This window comes from Asterias rubens, chromosome 11 (genome assembly GCF_902459465.1).
Source record: "Asterias rubens chromosome 11, eAstRub1.3, whole genome shotgun sequence".
In the NCBI taxonomy this organism is placed as follows: Eukaryota; Metazoa; Echinodermata; class Asteroidea; order Forcipulatida; family Asteriidae; genus Asterias; species Asterias rubens.
The window spans coordinates 9,831,547-9,843,509 of record NC_047072.1 but is presented as its reverse complement, the minus strand read 5'-3'; the positions used below and the strand labels follow the sequence as shown (position 1 = coordinate 9,843,509).

The 11,963-nt window shown below is 38.4% G+C and overlaps 1 protein-coding gene across 1 annotated transcript; it reads right to left on the bottom strand.

Annotated features, from left to right (window-relative positions):
* Positions 1–2,602: 2,602 nt before the first annotated feature.
* Positions 2,603–11,209, bottom strand: LOC117296816 (N-acylethanolamine-hydrolyzing acid amidase-like). The gene is made up of 9 exons (XM_033779881.1): positions 10,920–11,209; positions 9,921–10,085; positions 8,248–8,374; positions 7,694–7,784; positions 7,489–7,577; positions 6,201–6,379; positions 4,378–4,440; positions 3,737–3,832; positions 2,603–2,857 (listed from the first exon to the last, which is right to left on the bottom strand). Exons 1-9 carry the CDS (start codon positions 11,132–11,134, stop codon positions 2,782–2,784), a joined length of 1,101 nt encoding a protein of 366 aa, XP_033635772.1. The 5' UTR covers positions 11,135–11,209; the 3' UTR covers positions 2,603–2,781.
* Positions 11,210–11,963: the final 754 nt, after the last annotated feature.

Here is an 11,963-nt window from a genome sequence, read left to right as displayed (position 1 = left end):
GTGCTCTTTGAGCCAAATTATGTCATTTACTTATTGAAAGACTGTCACCTTACATTTGTAAACAAAATTATAAGGAAAGTTGATGTACAAAAAACTGCCCATACCGACAAAATGCATTCATATTTTTATCTACTAAAATACATCCATGTTTCAAAAAAATTGAGAAATTACAAAATAACACACTTCTTATCTTTACTAGAAAAATAAATGTGCCTCTTTTTCAGCTGTGCATAAAGTTTTCTAAAGAAGGGAATCAATGTGTGGTGAAGAGGTTTTCAACTAGTGGTTTGATCCGAACGAGGCCTAGTTCTTGATAATTTTACCAAAAAGAAGTCGAGGTAAATTATAAAGAACCAGGCCTCGGCGGGTTTAAACCACTAGTTGAAAACCGATTCAACACACTTTGATTCCCATTCACAAATACCTTTTCGGTCAAAAACATCATCACTTTTTGGTAAAAAAGTAAACTAAAAGCAAAAATTATAATTGTTAAATGATTTCTTTCAACACCGCTCCAGCTATGAAATGGTAAAGCCCTCCGCCGCCCTCGGGTAAACAACTCCTTATAAGGGAATGCTGTGCGCGTCGCGCGTATCGCGTGATGTGGCAAACTGTTTCAGCCGTTGCTCTCAACCAATAGAAATGAAGAAACTGTCTTAAGAACAGGTGCAAGGTCGCGTGTCACGCCCATGAATTAACACTTTTTACCAGTCATAAACAAAGGTTTATACACACCCACGTGACGCGCTCTCCACCAATAGGAATAGCGAAACTGTCTGAGGTATTTGTGAGTATCAGATTGTGTCTGTAAAAACTACTATAAGAAAAAAATGACCTGGTTTCGGTCTCCAAAAGCTGAAGGCATCATATTAAAAGTTCTCTACTTATAATAGGGACTTTTCGTTTTCGACGACGGATGGTTCTGTGACGGTAAAGATGACATTTGGCGTCATCTGCGCATGCGTCGGCTTTGAGGACGGTCGTCCCTCAATTTCTACGACAGTACTTGGGATGAATCTTCGTTGTGCTGAAAACGACAACGTTTAGCTGAACAACCGTCGCAGAACCATCCGTCGCCAAAAACGAAAAGTCCCTACTGTAGAGTTGAAACCAACAGTTCTTTTCAGAACCACCCCTCGGTTACAGATGGTCATTACATGTTATTACCGCAAACCTTTCCATAACTCATACTCTACTTAAAACATAATTACATTAATTAGTCTAAAACAAGGAAGGCATAAAAGTGGTATCATTTAAAGGCACTGGACACTTTTGGTAATTAGAAAAAAATAAATGTTGGCATAAGAACTTACTTGGTAAGGAGCAATGAAATGCTGTTGATAGTTATAAAACATTGTGAGAAACGGCTCCCTTTGAAGTGTAATGTAGTTTTTGAGAAAGGGGTAAATTCTCGCTCAAATATTAAGAAATGTCAGGCTTTGAAGCCTTTTTCAGGCATCTCAAAAAACACAAATCTAACAAGGGTGTTTTTCTTTTTTTATTCTCTTGCAACTCGATGACAAATTGAGTAAATATTTCAACAAAAGTCAGATTTGTTATTTTATACATACATGTATTATGGGTTCATCAAATGAGAATCCTTGTATTTGAAATGTACCACAGGTGTCCAGTGCCTTTAGAAACTAATTACATTTTCAAAAAACTGCATGAGCTTCCGTAGCAATAACCTCTTCATCAGATGCAATGAAGGGAACATTTATATATAGAAACTGATACGGGCGAATAATCCAATAACAACAGGTAGTTATTCATACTTCATAGAGCTGATTAAACAGAACATATTGCTTGACACATTTCTGCTTAGCAAAAATGAACAGGATACCAGTCACAAATTGTACATGTGACATAGTAGTTTATTCTGGTAAGCATCATTTTGTTGTGCTTAGCTTGGTGGACTCCATTGGATCATGCACAGATTAGTAAGGCTGGTGAATGCAACAGGCAGATTAACTGCTCATCCATTAAGTTTAATGACCAAAGCAGTTAAATGTAATGAACACACCCACTCAAAAGTATGTTTACTTCTTGTGGCCAGAAGCAGAAATCCTTTGTTGGCGCTTTCACTCTCCTCATCGGATTGTTTTAAAATTTCAAAATTGCATCCAATCACGTAATGTAGTTTTCGACACATAACGCACTCGGAAACAACAAAACAAATCAGGGAGTTGTTGCTTCCCAGAGCAGAGCTGCCAACATTAGCATCTTGCAATCAGGGAGATTTTGTCCATGATTCAGGGAGATAATATTTAGAATTACATTCAACATAATAGGGACAATGTTTCTTTAAAGACACTGTACACTATTGGTAATTGTCAAAGACCAATGTTCTCACTTGGTGTATCTCAACATATGCATAAAATAACAAACCTGTGAAAATTTGGGCTCAATCGGTCATCGAAGTTGCGAAAAAAAGATGAAAGAAAAAGCACCCTTGTTGGACAAATTTGTGTGCTTTCAGCTACGAATAAAAGATTTTTAGCTAGAAGTCTTTTAATATTTTAGTGAGAAATTACCTCTTTCTCAAAAACTATGTTACTTCAGAGGGAGCCGTTTCTCACAATGTTTTATACAAGTTACCAAGTCAGTGTTTAAGTTAATATTTGTTTTGAGTAATTACCAAACGTGTACCATCCCTTTATCAGGGAGATTTTCAAATCAGAACGTGAGAAGATTTGTTCATTTTCAGGGAACTTTCTGCAGAATCAGGGAGAGATGGCAGCTCTGCCGAGGGCTTGTAGGTGATGTCCAGTATTTGTCTACTTACTTACATTGGCGGTAGTAGGAGACGAAACTACCAGGGTGGGCTGCACTCATCAGCGTGGTGTATATAGTGTTTCTGCAATTCAGATAATTAAGAGAGAATTACGGTCATATTTTAATTTAAAAAACATAAGTTAGGTAAGAGTAGCCTCAGGTTATAAGCCCTGCAGCCGATTTCACGAAACGCTTGGATTAATCCTATCTCAAGTTAAGACGAGTATCCCATCCCGTCCAAACTTAGGATGTGTTCAATGCGTCTTTTTAATTTGTTTTTACCACACACAAAGAAAAGTGACATAATTTTAATATATTATAATGATTAAGGAAGACATAAGTACAATGGGAATTTGTGTGAGGATGGAGGTCTACAAGAGGTCCTACATCTTCTACATCTTCTACATCTTCTACATCTTCTACATCTTCTACATCTTCTACATCTTCTACATCTTCTACATCTTCTACATCTTCTACATCTTCTACATCTTCTACATCTTCTACATCTTCTACATCTTCTACATCTTCTACATCTGTCTTACATCACATAGGGAACTTAACTAGTCCCAAGCCCTAACATTAGTCCTAAGTTAGAAAGAGTTTGGTGAAATCAACGGCTGGACACCTTTAGTTATTGTCCAACACCAGTATTCTCACAATGTGCTGTGTAATGTACATAAAAACCCCATCAGTGCACTTATCATAAAGAGACTGGGGGTTCTCCAAAGTAGTCCTGGTTTGATTGGCTGGATATTGCGCCACACAGCACCTTGTAAAACATTGCATGGTGCTACGTATAATGAGTGGCTCTCATAATTCAAATGCACTCCTATATACCTTGCAGGAAAATACTGAATGTTGAAGTGCCTTGAGCGTCACTTAGTAAGGAATTTGAGCGCTATATAAGAAACCATTATTATTATTATTATTTATATTATTAGTATTAAAAGGCTAGACTTACCTATTGCACACTAGAGGGATAGATAACACCTCAAGAAGGTGACTCAGGTCGATGACCTTTGAACCCGTGGCATTCATGGCTTTGTTTCCTGGATCCCTGTGACAGTCAAATGATTAAAAAGCGATTGAGGAGATTTAAAGGTACAGTCATAGATATGTTTTTGTCAACGTAATAACAAAAAAATGCTGGTTTACATATTACTGCTCTTCTTTTGTTTGATCTCTGGACCAAGGTGAAAATTAGATTAGATTTGTACTAAAGTGACTTTAAGGCACCTAATGGTATCCTCATCGAGGTCACTGATTCCGTGCTCGTCCTTTGGTAGTCTGACGTCAGGGCAGTCATGAATGATGTGGTTGATGGGCTGTGGTTTGTGGGCTGCCACACTGACACAAATTTGAGCTGGTAGCTTCGGTGCTGTGATAGGAATGGCACGTTAAGGCCCCACCCCGTTCTAAGGCGAGAACATTTTACTTTTCTGCAAAGCTCCACTAAAGAAAAAAGACGGCAGAAAAACACATCCCCAACTCACACCTATTATCTCTAGAGTATGCCTTAGCCAAGTCGGGAGCTATGTCTGTAGCTTACAAAAGAGCCTTTGCTACATACTGTTTCATTCATTAGAGGAAAGAGGATCTTACCTTCGATCGTCGCTTTCTGGGGGTGCCATCCAATGATCGTAGTTGGTTTCCAGCAAAAACCACCTAAATAAACAGAATAAAATAAATCCAATAAATAAATAATAACAAATAAGTAAGTTTACCCCAAAAAATAAACAATAAATGATTAAAATTTATATATAAATATCGAACAAATAAATAAATAGGCCTAATTTACCTAAACTGAACACACCCACATTTCAATAAAATTTTGGTTACTGAACGTATTATATTTTTCCTACGGTATACAGTTTGATTTCCAAAAACCTATTGCCCCTGGAATAATCAGAAACACTAATAATAACCTGAAAGTCTTTAAAAGCCTATCATGTATACATGATTAAGTCAGCCTGTAAAATAATATAAATAATGAAAAAAAAAACCCAAAGGCCTAGTTGTTAAAATAAATGCCAAAATTTTTGCAGATAAAACTAGTTCTGACAGAAAAAAATTAACAACTTGTACAACAGCTATTCTGATTACATCTGGCATACTATAAAACTGCATTTCTATTGGAAATTCAATTTTTAAAACATAAGCAGTCTAAAGAACTTTAATTTTAAGGAAAATGACCTCTCCCAAGAGATAAGCAACTGAATAGCAATATCTACATTACCTTCCACAAAAAGGTTCATGGTACTAGGATTTGTGCATTATATAAGAATGTTAAATTGAGTAGGGTAGATAAGCTTTCGATCCAAACCGGACCTTCTGATCCAGAGACAGAAACAAAAACATATAAATTTATAGCAAAAAGAGGACCAACGTTTTTTTTTTTTAAATATGCAAGTCGCCTGCCACACAAGGCCTGAAGGCCACTTCAATGTGTGGGCTACAATTATTTTATTCCAGAGTCGTTGCCTCCTACTCCTAGGGCTGAAACAGGGTTACCCCTTTTACAGTCCATATGGATGTAGGCTTGGGTATCATCAATCCGAAGCCTGCTGGTAGAGCAGAAGGCACTACCTCCCCAATTTTACGTAGCAAGTGTCACGGCCGGGATTCGAACCTCCACTCTGCTGATCAAACACCAGAGCTTGAATCCTGTGCTCTTCACTGCTCGGCCATGACACGCCACAGAAAAAAGCAGGAAAGTTAAAGCCTATAAAAGTTACAAACTTACTATATATTGTTTGTAATCAATTATTGATGTGTACCACTAGAGCATAACTATGAGAATGAGCAGACAAATGTGTGGTGCGGCCAAAGTTAAAATTAGGTAGAACAACCCATGAGAGGCCACAGGAACGCCTTCCATTAGTAACTGTAAAAGAGGCTTAAAGGCAGTGGACACTATTGGTAATATCAAAATAATTGTTTTGCATAAAAACTTACTTGTTAACAGTCAATGGAGAGCTGTCAGTACGAATATCACATCAATAAGGGTTCTGATGTAATGTAGTTTTCGAGAAAGAAGTAATTTTCCAAGAATTTGATTTCTAGACTTCAGAATTAATTGAAATCAAGCATCTGAAAGCACACAACTTCGTGTGACAAGGTCCCGGTGTTTTTTCTTCCATTATAAACTTGCAACTTTGACGACCAAAGTTAAAATTTTTACAGCTTTGTTATTTTGTGCATATTTGTTAAGATACACCAAGTGAGAAGACTAGTCTTTGACAATTACCAATAGTGTCCAATGTATTTAATGTGGCAGTATAATGACAGAGAAATAGGCCTGGTTCCAGGGATGAGGCAAAGCCATGCCCATGGAGAACATTTATCACTTGTTTACCCTTATTTTTAAATGGCCAGCTATATAACAGGCAACGCATTTTTAAAAAATGTTTTCCCCAAGCACTGACCTTCCCTCTGTTGAGTTGAGCTTCCAGACGTCGACTGCTTTCAATCGTCCTTTGGTGACAACTGCGCCCTCTTCTGGTTGCATGCCACCAATGATGAAATAGTTTGGTGCTGTCTGGGGAACGTTCGCGAGCCGTTGCAGGGCAGGTTCAAAGGACACAGTGTCTTTACGTGATAGGACCTACAAACAAATTTAGAGAAAATCTAATCTCTCAGAATGCCATTTGATTGGATGGGAGCTCAAAAGTAATTTCCAAAGTAAAGCAGTGCTTCCCAGGTCAAAATTCCAGCTGAACCCAGTTAACTGGGGTCAACTGGTTCAACTGGATAGTTACCAAACTCGCCATTTTCCATATTAACCAACTGGTTTGGACTAGGTTGAACTGTGTTCAACTATGTTCAAATTTTAAACCAGTTGGTTTCTGTCGATTTTTCATAATTAACTGTGTTTAACTAGTTTATCAACTGGTTTTCAACTAGTTCCAGATAAACGTATTTTAACTAGGTTCAACTGGAATTTTGACCCAGGGTAGCCTGAACATCTTGGAGGTCAACTTCAAGGCTTATGAATAATTCCAGGTATTGACCTTGCCCAACTGCCAGATGCACCTTTGACCTTGCACAAATCGCACTGATAGAGGTTCATAGTATATACACACACAAAACAACTACGTGCAATTATTATACAATGATTTTTGGGGTTGAACAAAGAATTGACTGGGTGGGAATCAACCTATGACCTCCGGATTAACGTGCCGGCGCTCTACCAACTGAGCTATCTAGCCCTATATTGGCGGTGTCCCTATTTTGTCAATATCTTTGTTCGGGGGTGCCAGTCAGAAGCCATACAACCGTTAACTGCCGTGTAGCCAGAGATCACACCCAAATTACGATACAACCTGGGAAGCGGCAGCCAGGGGATCACCTTAAGGGGATGCAAATTTTATTATTATAAAGTTAACTGATGCTGGTGTATCTGACAAACATCGTCACTTCAGGGCAGACCAATCATAACACAGAAATTGGAAACTTAAGTCACTGCAAGTTTATCCACTGAAACCATTGGGTCTGTGGTATTCTTCGCTTACAGAGCCAGCGCAATCTCCTGACATAAATGGTTATGTGTACCTGTGAGGGCAGAGATGGTTCTTGTAATTGATTTAGCTTAGTGCGTATCTATGGCAGCTCCGACTGATTTTCCCAAGGGAGCTGAGATGGTTTAAGGAATGAAACAAACTGCTCAGTGGATAACCAGGGGTAATAACGTTGGAACACCTTATAAACACTTACATCTCTGATCTGGAACGAGGTGAAGACAGTTCTATCATTGACTAGGGCTTTGAAAATCTGTATGATGTCATCAACCAGAGTCCCTTGATCTGCAAAATTCACACAGAGACTTACCTCATGAAATTCAGTTTGATCATAAACAAAAACTTTAAAACCCTGAAAGTGAGGTCCGCTGTGTTGTTACCCAAAATCAATACTGACTTACTTCTCTGGTTGAAGGACACTGTAAATGCATCAGGCCTTTGTCCCGTGAAGGTCCCTGTTTGACCTAAAAATGTTGTTGATGTGTACAAAGTCTGCCGATAAAAGAAAGAAAAACAATCAACAGTAAATACCTTAGATTGAGTGATTAAAAACAGTAGGCCTACTGCAGGGCTTGTAGCTCAGAACCTTTACTGAACCAGAAAATTTGTTAGAAGACCGGAAATAAGTGAGGTGTTATTATTACATTAGTTAAAAACACAAGACCACCCCGGACTTGTACTAGTCGTTAATTTACTGGCCCGAAACTAAAATCACTGACCTGCCGTCGATTTCACCAGACTCTTTCTAACTGAGGACTAATCTTAGGACTTAGGACGAGTTGAGTTCTGTATCCAAATACGTAGGAAGCATTGAACCCATCCTAAGTTAGGACGGGCTACTCTTCTGAACTCGAGTTAGGATTAATCCTAGAGTTTCGTGAAATCAGCTGCTGTGGCACTGGGGTCCAATGTTAATTTCAAGCCCTTTGTAGATGTTTTTTTTGCTAAAACTCACCTTCCCATTGCTCTGGAAGTCCACTATTACACTCAAGTTTCTGAGCGTTGGCGAGTTTGAGTAGTCCATATTGCGTCCATGCCAGATACTCCCCTGACTGTCCTGTGCTACGATGCTGGTACATCCTCTATAATTATATAGAACATAAATTATATTCAATATTTTATTGCCAAAGTTAAAATTCAAGCCAGGAATTTCAGTTTTGAGAGGGCAAGGCGATTTTAATTATGCAACAGTGCAATTAGGCCAATATAATGATTCATATTTTTTAGATAAAACATCTCCAATATCAGTCATTTCCACTTGTTTTTCCTGGCTTAAAGCCATTTTACACTTTCGGTACAGAAAAAAAAAAGTTCACAGATTTACAAATAATTTACAGGGTTTACAGAAGGTAATGGTGAAAGACTTATCTTTGAATATTATTCCATGAAATGCTTTACTTTTTGAAAAAACATTTAAAAAACAATATAAATTCTCGATAGCCAGAATTACGGATTTATTTAAAACACATGTCATGACACGGCGAAACGTGGGAAAACAAGGGTTGGTTTTCCCGTTATTTTCTCCCGACTGCGATGACCGATTGAGCTTAAATTTTCACAGGTTTGTTATTTTATATATAAGTTGTCGTACACGAAGTGTGGGCCTTGGACAATATCTGTTTACCGAAAGTGTCCAATGGCTTTAAAGAAACATTACAGAATTGGTAAGAAACAAAAGTCATGAAGACCACAGATTTACACAAAACTTACACGGTCTAATGATTATGATAGTAGACAACATCCTTTGAAATATTTCTGTCAGAAATTTCATATTTGATGAGAAATAAGTAATCTAAACTTCGCTTGTTGAGTTTATTGCTCAGTGAGCGTTTTATTCATTTTTGTTTTGGCATCGATGCAATGCAAATAATTTGTAATCGGTTTTCCACTATTATCTCGTGACCCAGATGGCCGATCGATCTCAAACTTCTACAGGTTTGTCAGGTTATGTTTATGGTGGATTACATAAAGTGCTTACACTGAGAGCACTTTTTTAGTTAGCAAATCTAACTATGTAATGTTCCTTTACACCAAAAGTTTTTACTTTGCAGTTTTTGTATGAAATTTACAATCTTGGCCAGCTAGGCATTTTGTCTTCTTCTTGTTTTTGTTTTTTTAATAATAAAGAATATTGAATTTTATTTTGCGATAATTCTTTTAACCCACCCACAATTTTTGGGGACAAATAACTGTTTTATAACGTTAACACTTTCGGGACGCTTGGTGGCAGCAGACTTACTAGGTAAAGTCCATTGTTCCTGATAATGTGCCCATGCTAAGAACTACGTAAACAATGGAAAAAAATTACCGGTTAAGTTATCTTGGAAGTCAAGACGGTAATTGTTAAGCGCGGTGTGTAGTTACAGTGCGGTGTAGCTACAGGGACGATACACACACCCTCGATTCCAGTATGTGTGTGTGAGTCAGTCGCAATTAGAGCTGCCTCGCGCTACCTACGACTGTTGCATATGTAACATCACACTGTGACTGTTGCATGAAAGCCAGACAAATAGGTAGCACCTAACGACTTTTCATCAAGTCTACGGGTAAGTCTGCTGCCACCTAGCGTTCCAAAGTCTCCCATTCTAAATGGCCCCTTAGAAGGATTTCTCTCTTACTAGTACTTACACTGAGACATCGTAGAAGATATTAACAAAGACCATTTCTCCAACTTTGAGTTTGAAGTGCTTGGCGATTCCTCTGATCTCACCCGCATAGGGTGATGGTAGATACTTCTCAATCTCCTCTCCAATTACTTCCATCAGGGCAGCTGTCTCGTTTGAAGAATATTTACTGTAGGAAAAAAATGATGCATTTTTTACAGTGCGCAATACGCCATCGGCGGACTGCACTCACTAACCAAGGAAGAAGAAGATCTTTATAGGCCCAATATTCTGAAATCAAACACTTCTGGGATTCAAATTGTGGGTGATAAATTGATAAACTGTATTATATAACTGACATACAGATCCTTGTCATTTGATTGGTGGAACTTACTCACGCGACATTCACTATTACTCCCATCCGCACCGGTTATCAAAAAGACCTATTCGCCCATGGGGAATAGCATTTCCCATTCAACAGTAAGGATCATCCTTGTTCCCAATGTTTTTGAGCAGTACAGCACCGCCGCCCGCCGCGCCGCTGCTAAAACAAAGGAGCAACTGCGCAAAAAGTTGTGATCCGATTTGTGCATTGTTGCCGCTACGCGGCGCTATTATTACATCAAATGACAAGGATCTATATAATAATGTCAGTTATATAAAACAAATATTGAGTGGCTTTAATTCGTGGAATGGAAGGAACATTATCGCTCGGTAAAATATCGACTGTTCCATTTCACTCGGCTTCGCCTCGTTAAATGGAACAGTCCAAGTTTTACCTTGCGATAATATTCCTCCCATTCCACTCTGAGCCACTCAATATTTGTATACTATATAACCGCGTTATGTGAAGTAAAACTATATCAGATCAAAATGTTTTCAAAAAGCACACGATCGCTCACGTGACAGGGGGAGCCTTTATAGTTTCTATAAATTCTAGTACTAGTAGGAGAAGAACATTCAATCAATCTATCAAGAAATAAACCACAAGTAGCAACAAAATCAGTGAACCTCATAATTATACCTCAACATCGACTCTACGTATTTGCGGTAGAGTTCTGCATCCCAGTGTTTGAGGATGGGTTGCCATCGGTCCTCTTCTGGCAGATCGAGGTTCAAAACATATCTTGGCAACTTCTGCAGGCCGTCACTCTGAAAACCACCGGAACTGATGAAGGTGGTAGCGGCAACAGATATAAGGTAAACAGTACCTAGAAAAACACACAACATTCGCGACATTTTGTTGATTTTAAGCCGTAAATCATCACCTGTCACATTAGGAGCATCGTCTAGTTTCCTCCTTGCTTTGTGATTGTTTTTGTCACACTGCACTGTCACGTGGTGATACTAGGGAGCATGTCAGGTGACTGGGAAGTTAGCCTTGCGGACAAGTCGGTTATGTTTGACGCGGTGATGTGAAACGGCTCTAGATCTCTAATATTATTATTATTGTAATCACGCAAGTGATACCTTTTTTCTAGTGCTTCGAAGAGAAATATTATTTTTTTAATATGCATTAAACCATCCAAAGCTGCGGTACGTAAGTTTTGTTCTGCCATACGTAGGCCTATAGTCCAATGTGCTGAGAACTAGTATAATACGGCGATAGTAAGTTTGGTTGAATGACTTTGTTAACCAATAGAGGGCGCCGTTGCGCTTTAACGGTCGTCGCACTGATACAATGTCAAAGATAACAATTTAGGCCCTAGTTCTATGATTTAGGCATAACTTTTGGGATTAGGCCTATTAATTGATTATATTCTAAAGAATTTAGTCTCAATCTCGTCTTTCCTCCTGGTATGTATGCTCTTGTATGCTCTTCCTGTGAGTCCTTCAGCTCTTCCTAGTTTTTATTTATATATTTATTTCCAGGCAAACAACAGTACATACAAAGAATAGGCAATAAAAAATATGAGTACACAGAGAACAAGCCTCCCCTGCGGATAACCAAAAAGCGAAAATAATCACAATCTGAAGGCGATCGTGACAATTAAAATAACAAGGGCACACAAAAGGATACAAAAACGTCATACAAATTTGGAAAATAGCACAAAACACCATATCAAAT

What these genes read in the sequence shown, in the direction of transcription:
- LOC117296816 (XM_033779881.1), bottom strand. Translation starts at nt 11,134, where the DNA reads ATGTCGCGAATGTTGTGTGTTTTTCTAGGTACTGTTTACCTTATATCT. An exon ending in TACGTAGAGTCGATGTTGAG is followed by an intron (nt 10,086 to 10,919) that starts GTATAATTATGA and finishes TTTTTCCTACAG; the next exon opens with TAAATATTCTTCAAACGAGA. An exon ending in ATCTTCTACGATGTCTCAGT is followed by an intron (nt 8,375 to 9,920) that starts GTAAGTACTAGT and finishes ATATAATTATAG; the next exon opens with AGGATGTACCAGCATCGTAG.